The sequence below is a fragment of the Cheilinus undulatus genome, linkage group 12 (genome assembly GCF_018320785.1).
Source record: "Cheilinus undulatus linkage group 12, ASM1832078v1, whole genome shotgun sequence".
Taxonomy (NCBI): Eukaryota; Metazoa; Chordata; class Actinopteri; order Labriformes; family Labridae; genus Cheilinus; species Cheilinus undulatus.
Window position 1 is genome coordinate 17,144,151 of NC_054876.1, and position 15,095 is coordinate 17,159,245.

A 15,095-nucleotide genomic window follows, 5' to 3' on the forward strand; every position below is an offset into this window, starting at 1 on the left:
ATTTTCATGGACAGGATCTTAAGGGGCATTCGGGAGGAGGAGAGTTTCTGGTTTGGGGAGCTCAGAATTTCATCTCTGATGTTTGCAGAAGATGTGCTTCTTCTGTGTTCCTTGGCTGGGGACCTCTAGCAGGCACTGGGATGGTCTGCGGCTGAGTGCAAAGCAGCTGGTTTAAGAATAAGCACTTCCAAGTCCAAGGCCATGGTGCTCTGCCAGAAAATGGTGGATTGCTCCCTCTGGGTGGGGAGTGAGTCTTTGCCCCAAATGAAGGAGTTCAAGTATCTCAGGGTCTTGCTCACAAGTAAGGCTAGAATGGACTGTGAGATTGACAGGTAGACTGGTGCAGCTTTAGCAGTTTGTAGGCACTGTACAGAACTGTTGTGGTGAAGAGGGAGCTGAGCTGGATGGCAAAGCTTTCAATTTAACGGTCAATCTTTATCCCAAGCCTCACCTATGGTCATGATCTCTGGGTAAGGATCGTAAGAATGAGATTACGGGTTCAAGAGGTTAAAAGTAGATTTCACAGGAGGGTGTCAGGGCTCAGCCTCAGAGGTAAGGTGAGGAGCTTGGACATCTGGAGGGGTCTTGAAGAAGAGCTGCTGCTCCTTCACGTCAAAAGGAGCCAGTTGAGGTGGTTTGGGCATCTGATCAGGACTCCTCCTGGTTTGCTTCCCTTCAGAAGTCTTCCGGGAACATCCAAATGGGAGGAGACCCCAGGGCAGATCCAGAACTTGCTGGAGGGATTATACTATACCATCTGGCCTGGGAGCGCCTCAGAATTCCTTTAGGAGAAACAGGGACTGCTGTGGAGAGGGACGTCTGGGTTGACTTACTTTGTCTGCTGCAACCGACCCCAGATAAGTGGAAGAAGATGGATGGATGGATGGATGGATGGTTTCCTTACACTTCTGGAAGCCAGTAGCTTGATTTGGTAAGGATTTAAGATAGGCTTATTTAAGCAGGCACAAACTGCTTATATAAGCCTGTCTTGACATCTAAACTACCTTTAACCCATTAAAGCATGTCATTTGATACATACTTTTATGATACCTCTATCTAATCAATATGATCATAAATTACAAAAAAAAATTCTGAATACAATCTGAAACATGATAAAAATGCCCTCAAGTGGATTATCAGTTACCAAAAACACTTAATGTATCAACTGAGATACAAAAAATAAATATATTAAATTTTATGGAAATTTGGATTTTATTGGATTTCAGTAGAAAGTGAAATAAACATTTCAGTTCCAAGAAATTAGAATTTTCTGGCTATAATTTGTATTTTCAGGCTTTAGTGGCTTAACATCTATAAATTTTGATTTTGTGTGATCAGATGAAAAATACTACTACTACTGATATACTGCCTGCCTACTGCTGCACTGATGTTGCATCTCAACAAGTAAAACTACAAAACATTTGGTACATATGTAAATCTGCTATTCATGTGAATAATCATTGATCATTTTAGTATAATGTAGCCCTTTAGAGCTAAAACAGCTGATTGAAACAGTACGATTGATCTGTTTTTGACCTGAATTCTTTGCTGTACAGGCCTTGCCTGGAGTCAGGGAATGACTAACACTAATTTTTTTCCCAGAACACCCAAAAAGCTATTTCATCTCTGTTGCTGCTGCAGATATAAATGGATATGAGCTTGTGCATATCAGATCATTGATTTCTAACCATTAGCCAAAAGCGGAAATGGTTTTCTCTCAATGTCACCATGACATTAATGTTTATCTCCAATGACTGATTATGACCGTGCAGAAATCAATTAATATTGTTCCAGGAAATGGGCCTCATTGTAAAGTTCAATTACAAGTGGAAAATAATAAAAACACTACTCAGAAAGCTACAGAGAGATTCTGCATATTTCATGGTTACATATTCCAGGAACCTTTAGTCGTATCTGCCTCTGGTCCCATCTGATAAAGGTCAGAAATGTTGTGTATGTGACCACGATGACCCCACATTGTGTTACGGCACGTGTTGCTTGTAAAATATGTGGCAAACTACAGCGATACATTTTAATGTGTCTCCTTTATTTTTTCCACGGGCTTTAAAGTCCCTGCTGTCATGTGACCGACCTTCTTAACCTCATAGGTAATAAGTGAAGACCCTGGATGCACTTGTTAATCATTTTGAACATAGAATTAAAAGCTGAATGTTTTGTCCAAGACAAAATTGAAATGTTCACTTTGATGTTAAAAATTATAATACAATACAATACTGCAGAGTTAGATTTGATTTCACTGTGCAAAAATAGGTTTATTTGGCCTTTAACATAGTAAGAAGCAATGCTTGTAGTGTGAGGGATTGCTGCATTGTCTGGATAAACAGATTAAAATTATAAACTACCTTTAAGATATTTGTATTTCAAAGAATCAGATGACTTTTATAACTGAGACAATCTACCTCTCGTGAGCCCTGAAGCTGCTGCAGGTTGGAATGTTTCTGCTAAGCTAATCATTAAAGATAATAAAAAGGAAGGTTATAACACGCACTGCCACTTATATCCCAGTCAACCTTTCCATGGAGTCAGGGCCCGGACAAACGACAGAGGTGCCACGAGGAGCAGACATGGAGCCTCAGCAGCTCAAAAGACCAACATGGAGCAGGCAGATAGAGTTCACGCTTGCTGGCATCGGCTGTGCAGTGGGTCTGGGCAACGTTTGGAGGTTTCCTTATCTCTGCTACAGGAGCGGAGGGGGTGAGAAGAAAGAAACTGACATTTAATCCTGTAACTGTATTATGAAACTAGACCACCCTGTGTATGTATGTGTGGGCTCACAGCAGGGTCCAAAGGTTGACAGACTGTGCTGTAGGTGAGCACTTTTTCAAAGACTTCTCTCTACTGAGGCTGATAATGAGGAAAAATGTACAAAGAGTTTAAATGACCTTAAGGGGTGTTAGAAACAAGAATGTGCTTATACTGTTTTCATGTGTAAAACAATAAGAAAGATATTAAATTTCATTTAGTGATAGACTTTACCATGAAACCAACAGACCTCTTTTTCCAGACAATCATGTATGAACATTGGCTGTGCCTTTCTGCCAGGGGCCTTCCTGGTGCCATACCTGTTCATGCTGATGGTGTTGGGGATCCCTCTGCTCTACATGGAGCTGACTGTGGGTCAGTACACCAGGAGAGGGCCTGTCCACGCCCTAGCTATAGTCTGCCCACTCTTAAAAGGTAGATGCCTTCACCAATACATCAAGAATTACAGTATTCTTAATTTTTATAATCGTAATGATGCATTTTGGGTTACGTCGGCAGTCAGGATGGAGCCACTGTGACAGGCACAACATCTTTATCATTGCCTTAGAAATGCTGAACATTATAAGAAAGACCACTACTTAAAGCTGCCATTCTTTCACTGCATCTTATTCAAGTTTTGTGCTGATAACTTGTGATGGACCACAACGATTCTCTGTTATCGATTGCAGGTTCTATCACCTAAGCTTAACCCATAAGGTGTAACTCTCCAACCCCATTCCCTGACCCCCATTACATTGTTACCCCGCTAGACTTTACCAAGAGAAGTAGAGATTTGGTTCTAAACTCTGACCATCCCCATTTCTTACTTCCTGTTGTGGAATTAAGAACTACTCTACGTAAAACTGAACTTCATATGATTTAACCAGTAAGTCACTGTTTAAATTTCATTGATGAATTTCACATAACTAGGTAGAAAATCCTTTAAAATGGCCTCAAGGTTACTGGTGTATTATCATTAATTCAGCGTTTTACTTTTATTGAGACATTTCATGTAATTAGGTAGAAAAGCCATCAAAAAGGCCGCCAGGTGACTGGTGTGTTACCAATAAGTCACCGTTTTAATGTTACTGATGAATTTCACATAATGAGTTAGAAAAGCTGTCAAAATAGCCTCAAGATTACTGGTTTATTACCATTAAATCACTGTTTTCATTGCACAGATGATTTTTACACAATTAGGTAGACAAGCTGTCAAAAGTGGCCTCCATGTTCCTGATGTATTACCAGCAAGCCGACATTTTAATTTCACTGATGAATTTCACATAATGAGGTAGTGGTTTTCAAATCAGACTTTAATGTCATTTGATTTTTGCTAGAATCATATCAAAGCTAAAGTCTTGTATTATGGACATTCATTGAAGGTCAATCATGATTTCTTACTTTGTTCTCAGGTGTGGGTTTAGCATCAGTGGCCATCTCCTTCATAATGTGCACCTACTACAACGTCGTCATCACCTGGGCCCTCTATTACCTGTTCAGCTCCTTCCAGGCTCCGCTGCCCTGGCAGAGCTGCAACAACACCTGGAACACTCTAAACTGTACGGACCACGCCACCAACAGCAGCTACTCATCCACTGCCAGCCAGGAGTTCTTCAGGTAACAAAATATTGGCTTTTTGAAAAATAAACCAGCGTAACAATGACTAGACTGTAGTTGTTGGTCACGTGGCGCTTGATTGTTTACTACCAGAATTTTTAATCGGAAGGGAGAGGATCACACAGTAATAATCTTGATACACAACATAAAATGTCATTGACATAATGTCTTATCGCAGTCAGGCCAGAGGTATCAGTCAAAGTGAAGGTTTATGATACAAGTCTGGCTCTGGCTCAAAGGAGTGTGAGGTAAAATGGTGAGTCAGTGTTGGCCTTTCACCCTGTTACGAGACATTGTTTTATAAACCCACATGTGTTTGTAGCTTCTTCTGACAGGAAACGCAGCTTTGTGGCAATCTTTGGTTCCTAAAGGAGAGATTTTCTCTGTTTTAATCAGTGTGAATATTTTTCTGCACTGTCAGTGGTTTGAGCTTACATTTCTAAAAGAGCTTACTCGTTAACTTTTTACTGCAGGAAGTCGTGGAAATGAAAGTAAAGGTCAAATCAGTTAAAGTCATCTGAACTGATTTTGCCAGGAAAAATAACAGTGATGCTAATGTGAAAGCACATTGGGATACTAATTTGACTCAACTAAACTGTGTTCACATTTTGTCATATGTCTTTAGTACCAACCTGCAATCTCAGCCCTCCTCCCTGCCTCTTGTGCAGTATTTCCCCTCAGGCTAACTATGGCTTCATATAGAGTCCCTTCCAAAAGTATTGGTACTGTGGGCCCAATTCCTTTATTTTATTTTATTTTTGTAGACTGAAAACATTTGGGGTTGACACAAAAAGATGAATATGCGACAATAGATCAACATTTCAGCTTTTATTTCCAGGTGTTTACATCTGGATCCGATACACCACTTTGAAGATAGCCCTCTTTGTTTGAACCCACCCATTTTTCATTTGAGCAAAAGTGTTTGAACATGTGTGACAGGTGTGTTTTGTTGCTCAGGTGTGTCCTATTACACTGATTATTTACACAATAAATAGTGCTGAATGTCTACACACAGTTTCAGATTTGGGTTTTGCCTGTGCAGACTGTATTGATAGTTAGAGGTGTAACCACTATGAAAACTAGAGAGCTGTCAATGGGGGAAAAGCAAGTGACTGTGAAGCTGAGAGATGATGGAAGATCAATCAGAGCTATTGCTATTGTGAGGTTTATTTATTGTGACGTTAGTTTGAAGGACATTTCTAAGCACAAATTGTAAATAAAGCATTTTTTGGCAGATCAAAGTTGAATCTGGTTAGAAACAATGGTCAGTAACCACTTAAACACAGGATTGAGATGGCATGGAGCGATGGGTTTGCTGTAAGACAGTGTGAAATTCCTGGTATTTGAGCATGGGGATGAAAGTCAGAGTTGTTGAGTCCCTGGTCCTCCTGGTCTTACTATACTTTTGTGAGGTCTTGATGTTGCCTGATGGCCAGAGGCACTGGCTGGACTCCTTTGTGACATCTTCTCTTCCATGCATTTTTGGGTATCTTTGGCAAGACTGTGTCTAGCTGTGCTGCACTCTGCAGCACTATGGTTTTCCTTCAACCGAAAGCATTCTTTCACTGAGAAGCATTTACGCATTTGAGAGAAGAATATGCACTATGTAGGGGTGAGACGATTACAAGAGGGTCTGAATAAATAATGGCTTATATGGCCCCTCATATAAGACAGCAACAAGTATGAAGTATTAGACATGAAGAGAGCAAGAACAGAATCCTGTGGGATACCGGATGTTCCTGCTTTCTGATTGTTACTACAGCAGCCAAGAATATGGAGCCATCTGATTATTACCATGCACTAATGATCTTCTCATTTGTCTCTTTCATGAAGATATAAGATGCTGGAGCAGACAGGTGGAGTAGAGGACACGGGAGAAATGCGCTGGGAGCTTTTCCTTATACTTATTCTCGCTTGGATCCTCATCTATCTTTGCATCTTTAAGGGGGTGAAATCAACAGGCAAGGTGAGTGGAAATAGAAGGAACTTCTTCAGGGCCAAGATGAAAGACAGATAATCAGAGTACAGTAACCCTGGTTTGTTTGTGCTTTCAGGTTGTGTACTTCACTGCTCTGTTCCCATACGTTATCCTGATTGCACTTCTGGTCAATAATGTGCAGCTTCCTGGAGCTGTAAAGGGAATAGTGTTCTTCATTGTGCCTGAGTGGGAAAAATTGCTCTCAGTGGAGGTAAGAAAACAGAAAAGTAGGAGATGAGGTTATGTGGAAAAGCAACTGTCATTCATTCGAAACTTTGTATTTCTAAATTAGTTGATGCTGTCTGTCATCAGTGGTTTTGAATGAGCATCCTTCTGTGTCGTAGGTGTGGGTGAATGCTGCAGCTCAGATCTTTAACTCCATTGGGATTGGTTTTGGCTCCCTCCTGGCCATGTCTAGCTATAACTCCTTCAACAACAATGTTCTGAAGTAAAATCCTCTTTATTTATCCCCCTCAGCTGTGTTAATAACGACACTTTGGTGGAAGTAGAGTGATAAACAAGACATCTCTCTCCCTGCAGGGACACCCTGGCTATCGCCATCATCAACTCTCTGACCAGCATCTTGGCAGGATTTGTCATTTTCTCTGCATTAGGATACATGTCTCACCTGCAGGGCATTGCTATCAAAGACCTAGCTGTGGATGGTAAGAAATCAAAAACTTCATTTTATTAACAAGTAATACTCCAGGATATTTAACTCAAACAAAAAATTGTTCTAACTGATCATAAAAGATGTGAAAAAAACAGGTCATTGTAGGACCTAGAATTAAATTTTTCTGTAAAAGTAAAACCAGACCTGTGGGCAAAGACAACAGGTCAAAGCTATAAGGCCATGATGAAACTACACGGGCGTTAAAAGCTGGACTTAAATGACACTGACCTCCTTTATGGTCATGTTTAATTGCTGTAGAGAACAAAAAAACAGACTCACTTACATGGAGATAACATTACCATTTAGGAAAAGAACTCAAAATGCTTTCTTGTTTCATTGCATTCTTTAATTGAAATGGTTCAATAAAACTAGAGCAGATAGAAGACACCTAAATCATTTAACATAAGTCTTTTGGGGGTCATTTTTATTGGACAGGACAGTTGAATAAAACAGGAAGTGCTGAAAGAAAGAGTGGTGGATGACATGCAGCAAAGGGCTGAGGCTGAATTCAGATCCATGAGAGGGGTCTGGCTGCAGGCCGTACCCCTTTGACAGCAGCTCTCCCAGACCATTCATCTGAGACACCATATATTTCTGAAAGGAAGTGCCGTAATTTGCCGGTACAACGTATTTCCAGTTTTAGGTTTTATTCAATGTTATTCATAAACAAAGTCTGGCTGTTACGTTCATGAAATATCCAAATTGCAAACATTACAGACTAAGAAACATGAATAAGACAGAGAAAAGGTCAGTGGTCTAATCTGGTATAGATCTGTTTCAGAAAAAGTTACATGAATGGTGGCTTACTCAAACTTCATTAGCTTTTGCTAAGTTAACATAGCTAAGCTAACTAGGTTATTAATGTTACCACATACGCCAATGTAGCTAAGTTAACTTTAGCAACATGAGTGTTTGCAAATATAGCTTAAGCTAATTTAGCTACATAGATAACATATCTAATTATGCACCTTACATACCTGCTTTGTGAGCTTAGCTTTAGCTGTGTTGGCTATGTTAGTCACATAGCTACATTATCTAGAGCTATGTTAGCTTTAGCAAACATGGCTAAAGGTAACTTAGCTCTGCAGATGACATTTTGCATAGCTTTAGCTCTGCTAGCTACATGGCTCACGCAGCTAACAGAGCTACGTAAGCTACACTTGTTACTTTGGGATGTTTTCATGGAGGACAAGCTTTTTTTCCTGTAAGCAGTCTTTTCACTCATCTTTATAAAATATTTTGTAATTAGTTTTGCAGGTTTTAATTTTTGATATCCTAACCCTTACCTCAATCCTTACCCTAACTCTAAACGGAAGTTTAATCCAATTTTATTTCTAAAGTTTATTTCCACTCTGAGGTATACGGTGTCTCAGATGAGAGTGGCCGTCAGAGATGAATGGACTGCAGCCAGACTGTCTGCTGCATTTAGGACTGAAGCCTCCATACATGGGACTTATGACAAAATGCTATCTAGCATACCCTCAATTTACAAAACTTTGTGTCTTAAGGATTGTTGTGTTACGTTTTTTTTTAAATGTCTTTGTGATTTTGTATGACTGCAACCTTTGCAAGGTCCCTATCTGAACCTCAATTGGTCTCCCCAGTGAAATAAGACACTGCAAAAAGTATATAAAACTTAGCATGGTGTGTAAATTCTGCCTTTGGGGACTCTCATTTAAAAGTTGCACCAGATGCATTGAAAATGTAAATGACCCATAGCCCATACTGTATTCACAGTAGAACATAAACAACATATCAGATGTTGAAACAGAGTCATTTTACTATTTTATGAAATATATGCTAATTTTAAATTTCATAGCAGCAACCCATCTAAAAGAAAAAGTAGGGGCAGGGCCATATTTACCATTGTGTAGCTTCTCCTCTTCTTCTAACAACAGTCTGTAAACGTCTGGACCAGTTGCTGGAGTTCTGGAAGAGGAGAGTTCTTCTCTTCTTCTCCATTCTTGTCTGATGTAGGATCCTAGCTGCTTAACAGTCCTGGGTCTCCTTTTGCCAGATATTTTGTTTTATGATGCTCTTTCTGCTCTTTGCTTTTAGTAATGCTGCTGCTTGAAGTGCCTTCAGTTGCCCCCTTAGGGACAAAAAAAGTTTTTAAATTGAGTTGAACTGAATGACTCAGCCTTTCTAAAATACTTCTTTTATACCATGTTAGTGACCTGATGCCAATTAACCCAATAATTTTTCAAACGCTCCTCCATCTGTTTTTCATTAGTGCCACTTTTTTCCAGCCTTCTGTTGCCCTGTCCCTACTTTTTTGAGATGTATTTCTGCCATTGAAAATGGGGTAATATTTTTCATGAGCTGAACTGCCTTGTCTTTGTGTGTGTCCAGGTCCAGGACTGGTTTATGTTGTTTACCCACAAGCCTTTGCCAGTATGCCGGTAGCTCAGCTGTGGGCTGTGATGTTCTTCTTTATGCTGCTCTGCCTGGGACTGGACAGTGAGGTACAGATGGAGAAGACATCACAGGTTTATATGAACTGATCCTGAAGAGGGATGCATGACTTCATTGTTTGTTTGTTTTTTCTTTTTTAGTTTGCGATGGTTGAGGTGATGGTGACCAGTCTCTTGGATGAATACTATCAAAGTCTGATTCAAACTTTCAAGAGAAAGGAGTTCTTTGTTCTGGCTGTCTGTGCTGCTGCTTGTCTTCTAGGAATTCCCTGTGTCATGCAGGTATAGACATTAAATTCTAATTGAAAGTTGTGTTAACTTTTGATCCTGCTCCTAATGGTGTGTCTCTGTCCAGGTGGGGATCTACGTCTTCCAACTGATGGACCACTACACAGCTATAGTGTCTATCTTGTTTTTGGCATTCTTTGAGATTCTGGCAATCTGCTGGCTTTATGGTGAGAAATATGTTCAAATTATTTTGTCTTTATTGCACTTCATGAAGGTTGGCTCCACACACAAGTTCTCTACAGTTCAAAGCTGACCTAAAACATGTCATTCAAGCCCTGCATTGTTGACCAATTTGAAACATTTTAGACTGTCTTTACAATGGACCCACAAAACCACTCCATCGACAGTGTTGTAAGAACCATTCTGTAAATGAACCCATTGCCCAACTGAAAGAGAGATTTGTTGAAATTTTGGTGTCCAGGTTATGAAATTATGTGGCTTGTTGGTCTAGGAGTATGATTCTTGCTTTGGGTGCGAGTGGTCCCGGGTTCAAATCCCGGACGAGCCCAAGCTACTGATACCTGACTACCTAAATCCTGCAATTTTTAGGGCCCATGCTGACAAACTCTGTACATGCATGTTTAACATCCTCCTGAGCCCACTCAATCTTGATATGCTGGCATTCAGGTAAAAGCCACTTCATGAGGGTTGGCACAACACAAAAATTTTCTACAGTTTAAAATTGAACTTGTGCGCAAAAGTTTTCTACAGTTAAAATTTGAAATTAAACATGTTAGTTAAGCCACACATTGTTGACTAACTTGAGCCGTTTTAGACTGTCTTTAGGATGGACCCACAAAGCCACTCATCCAAGATTCCTTGAATAAACCAATTACCCAACTGTAAGAGAGATTTGCTGAAAATTTGGGGTCCCAATATTATGTTTTTGTGGTTCGTTGGTCTAGGGGTATGATTCTTGCTTTGGTGTGAGATGTCCTGGGCTCAAATCCCGGATGAGCCCAGACTACTGATACCTGATTACCTTAATCCTGCAATTTTCAGGGCCTGTGCTGACAAACTCTGTACATGCATGTTTTACATCCTCTTGAGCCCACTCAATCTTGATATGCTGGCATTCAGGTAAAAGACACATCATGAAGGTTGGCTCCACACAAAAGTTTTCTACAGTTCAAAATTGAACTTGTGCGCAAAAGTTATCTACAGTTAAAAGTTGAACTTGTGCATGTCATTTAAGCCACACATTGTTGACGAGCTAGAACCATTTCAGACTGTCTTTACAATTGACCTACAAAACCACTCCATCGACTGTGTGTAAGAATGATTCCTTGAATGAACCCATTCCCTAACTGAGAGAGAGATTTGCTGAAAATTTGGTGTCCAGATTATGTGATTATGTGGCTCGTTGGTCTAGGGGTATGATTCTCGCTTCGGGTGCGAGAGGTCCCGGGTTCAAATCCCGGACGAGCCCAAACTACTGATACCTGAGGATCTCAGGGCTGTGATATTCAGTGCCCATGCTGACAAACTCTGCACATCCAGGGACTTGCATGCTCAACCTACTCATTGTTGGTGTGCTTGCCTTCAGGGTAAAGACACCTCATGAGGGTTGGCTCCACATGAAAGTTTTCTACAGTTAGAAGTTCAACTTGTGCAAGTCATTAAAGCTACATATTGTTGACCAGCTAAAACCATTTTAGACTGTCTTTACAGTGGACCCACAAACCACTCATCGAAGATTCCTTGAATGAACAACTGAGTGAGAGATTTGTTGTAATTTTGGCATCCCGCTGCTGAGTCATCATGGCTCGTTGGTCTAGGGGTATCATTCTCGCTTAGGATGCAAGAGGGCCTGGGTTCAAATCCTAGATGATCCCAAGCTACTGATATCTGAGTATCTAAAGCATGCAATTTTCACGGCCCACCATAATGAACTCTGCACATACTGGTACTTGCCTCCTGAGCCCACTCAATCTTGATATGCTGGCAATCAGGGTATAGACCCAAGAATCCACTCCATCATCAGCCCGTAACAACGATTCTTTGAACCAACTGAAAGAGAGATTTGTTGCATTTTTCGTGTCCAGATTTTAAGATTTTGTGGCTCCTTGGTTCTTGCTTTGGGTGCGAGGGATCTGGGGTTCAAATCCCGGACGAGGCCAAACTACTGATGCCTGAGTATCTCAGGGATATGATTTTCAGGGCCCCATGCTGACAAACTCTGCTCATACAGGTACTTGCCTGCTCAACCTCTTCCTGCGCCTCCTCAATCTCGATATGCTGGCGTTTAGCGTGAAGGACGGCTCCAAAGTTCTCTACAGTTAAAAGTTGAACTAGTACATGTCATTAAAGCCACATATTATAGACCAGCTTGAATCATTTTAGACTGTCTTAACAATAGACCCATGAAACCACTCCACTGACAGAGTGTAAGAACGATTCCTTGAACCAACCAATAACCCACTGAAAGAGAGATTGGTTGTATTTTTGGTGTCCACATTGTAAGATTCCCTAGCCACTTGGTCTAGGGGTATGTATGATTCGCCCTGAGGATGATCTCGGATGAGCTTAAGCTGCTGCCATGAGTCTGTCAGGGGTGCACTTCTCAAGGCCCATGGTGATGAACTCTGCACATACATGCCTGCCCAATATCCTGCAGAGCACTTACTCTGTCACTAATGTGAGTACAAACTGCATGGCAGGAGCTCCATATAATATATTTCTCTATAACGGGGACTGAAATAAACTGGATAAATTGTTTTCAGATTATATTCTCTTTGTTTTTAAATGGGTTTGATTATTTCTAAATGAGTGATGCACAAACCTTCCTTGCCTTTCCACTACTGTTTCCACTACTATATAAATGTACTGCATATTTATTGCTCCTAGATACATCCATTAGTTTATCTTTGTTTTTTCTGACTTTAATTCTAATAACCAACTGCTTCTTACATGCAAATTAAAATGTTCATGACTGTTCACTGACATAGCTTTCCATATACAGGAGTGAGACGACTTTCCAACAACCTGAAAGAGATGACTGGACAAGGAGCAAATATCTACTTCATGGTGTGCTGGCTGGTTGTTGCTCCCATCCTTATTACTGTGAGTCAATACCCTTTTTAAAATATTGCCTCAGTATGAGTTGTCTTTTTGACCCTTTTGCTTCCAAATTTGTCTTAACATTTTTCTAGAATCTGCTCTTATGGCTTTTTTGTGTTAGGAAATCTCCATTAACAACTTTTCCAATTTTAAAAATGCTTAAGAAAGGAAATTGGATCAAACTAGACTGTTCATAGAGATGATTTCTTCAAGAGATACAGCTAAATGTGTTGAAATTTGTCATGTTTTTCTTCTCTTGCAGGTCATCCTGGTTTTTGCTGTCATCCAGTTCAAACCGGCCCGCTACGAGGACTACATCTTCCCTCCCTGGGCTCAGGGGGTTGGCTGGGTCATTGCCTTGGCTTCCATCATCTGGATCCCCTTGGGTGCTGTCCACACATTGTGGGTGCTACCTGGATCATTGATGCAGGTGACTGTTTGCATTTAAATCAACAAAGACAGAGTAAATGGTTCAGATGTCAGGTGGTCAAATTTTCAATATCCAGACACTTTTTGACACCATGGGATTTAAAGCACTACAATCTGTTATTTCCATGATCAATAAGTACAGAAAAGTACTGAAACTTTACAGCTACATCCATTTTATAAAATAGATGATTTGACTAATCCATACCTTTGTTGGCAATGTTTGATAAGTGAAAAGAAGTAATGACTCAGTAAAGAGTGCACTGGACTTCTATTTTTGATGCCATGATGTCCACACTAGTATTGAGCTCTTGACTTTTACTAGTGTCTAATCAAAGTTGAAATTCTGGTACAATGTCAGACCTTTTTCTCTTTAGTGCATGCATGTAAAAAACTGACTGTAAGTAATCAATTATTTGTGTTATTCTCCTCAGAAACTAAAGCTGTCCATCACACCGTACGCACTGAATGAAAAGCAAAAGATGCCGTATTATGAGAGGGGAGGAATGTATGAGAATCCAGCCATATCGGTCATCAGCTCCAACTTCAGTATTCATGTCAAACCTCCTGTTGAGACAAATTTCTGATACCTCATAAAGCTCATTTAGAGTGGCAGATTCAGTAAACCATAATCACAAATTATTGCTCACTGCCAGCTTCAGATCTGCAAAAGAAAGTCAAACAGAAGTGTACGACATAAATTATTCACATGATTGTGAAATTGCACTGCTGCATATCTGCCATGTAGATATTTTAAATTGGCCTATTTTTGTGAGCCTTTAAATTGAAATTCTGAGATTTTGTGGAACTTCTGCTTACAGTACTGATCTTTTTTTAAGCCATGAAATGTTTTAGAAAGACACTGTTTAAAATCTGTTATTGTTGCATACATCTATGATAACTGACCAACACTAGTGACACACCTTTGGTCTTAGGATTTCTTACGCACAGGTTTCCTCTCTTGTCAGTGGCTTTTACTTTGTAAATGGTGCCATCCTCTGGTGAAAAGTGTTCATACAATTACACACCACCAAATCACATATCTACCAAGTGCACTCCTCTAATCTTTGGTAAGAAGAAAGTCCAGACAGACATCTTATTTCAGGATACAGTCATGGACGAAAGTATTGACACCCCTGGAATTTTTCCAGAAAATACACCATTTCTCCCAGAAATTGTTGCAATTACAAATGTTTTTGGTATACACATGTTGATTTCCTTTATGTGCATTGGAACAACAACAAAAAAATCAGAAGAAAAAAGCCAGTTTTGACATAATTTTACACAAAACTCAAAAAATGGGCCAGACAGATTTGTTGGCACCCTCAACTTAATATTTGGTTGCACACCCTTGGGGAAAAAATAACTGAAACCAATCGCTTCCTATAACCATCAACAAACTTCTTACACCTCTCAACTGGAGTTCTGGACCACTCTCCTTTTTGAACTGGTGTTCAATGGGGTTTAGATCCAGACTCATTGCTGGCCACTTCAGAACTCCAGCGCTTTGTCTCCAACCTTTTCTTGGTGCTTTCTGAGGTATGTTTGGGGTCATTGTCCTGCTGGAACAGACGCAGACCCAGCTTTCTGACACTAGGCCCTACATTGTGGCCCAAAATCTGTTGATAGTCTCCAGATTTCATGATTTCTGCACACAGTCAAGGCACCCAGTGCGAGAGACAGCAAAACAACCCCAAAACATCTTTGAACCTCCACCATGTTTGACTGTAGGTACTGTGTTCTTTTCTTTGTAGGCCTCATTCCAGTTTCTGTAAACAGTGGAATGATGTGCTTTTCCTACAAGCTCTACTTCAGTCTCATCTGTCCACAAAATGTTCTCCCAGAAGGATTGAGGCTTACTCAGGTACATTTTTGC

At 40.3% G+C, this 15,095-nt stretch overlaps 1 protein-coding gene and 1 non-coding gene across 2 annotated transcripts; both read left to right on the forward strand.

Annotated features, from left to right (window-relative positions):
• Positions 1-2,548: 2,548 nt before the first annotated feature.
• On the forward strand, positions 2,549-14,440 carry si:ch211-283g2.1 (sodium- and chloride-dependent GABA transporter ine). The gene is made up of 13 exons (XM_041801385.1): positions 2,549-2,715; positions 3,064-3,198; positions 4,176-4,380; positions 6,214-6,346; positions 6,435-6,569; positions 6,703-6,806; positions 6,899-7,023; positions 9,384-9,496; positions 9,587-9,727; positions 9,801-9,900; positions 12,696-12,796; positions 13,056-13,223; positions 13,654-14,440. The coding sequence occupies exons 1-13, from the start codon at positions 2,586-2,588 to the stop codon at positions 13,804-13,806; spliced, it is 1,743 nt and encodes a 580-aa protein (XP_041657319.1). The 5' UTR covers positions 2,549-2,585; the 3' UTR covers positions 13,807-14,440.
• Positions 11,091-11,162, forward strand: trnap-cgg. The gene has a single exon. It is a non-coding gene; the product is annotated as a tRNA-Pro (tRNA).
• Positions 14,441-15,095: the final 655 nt, after the last annotated feature.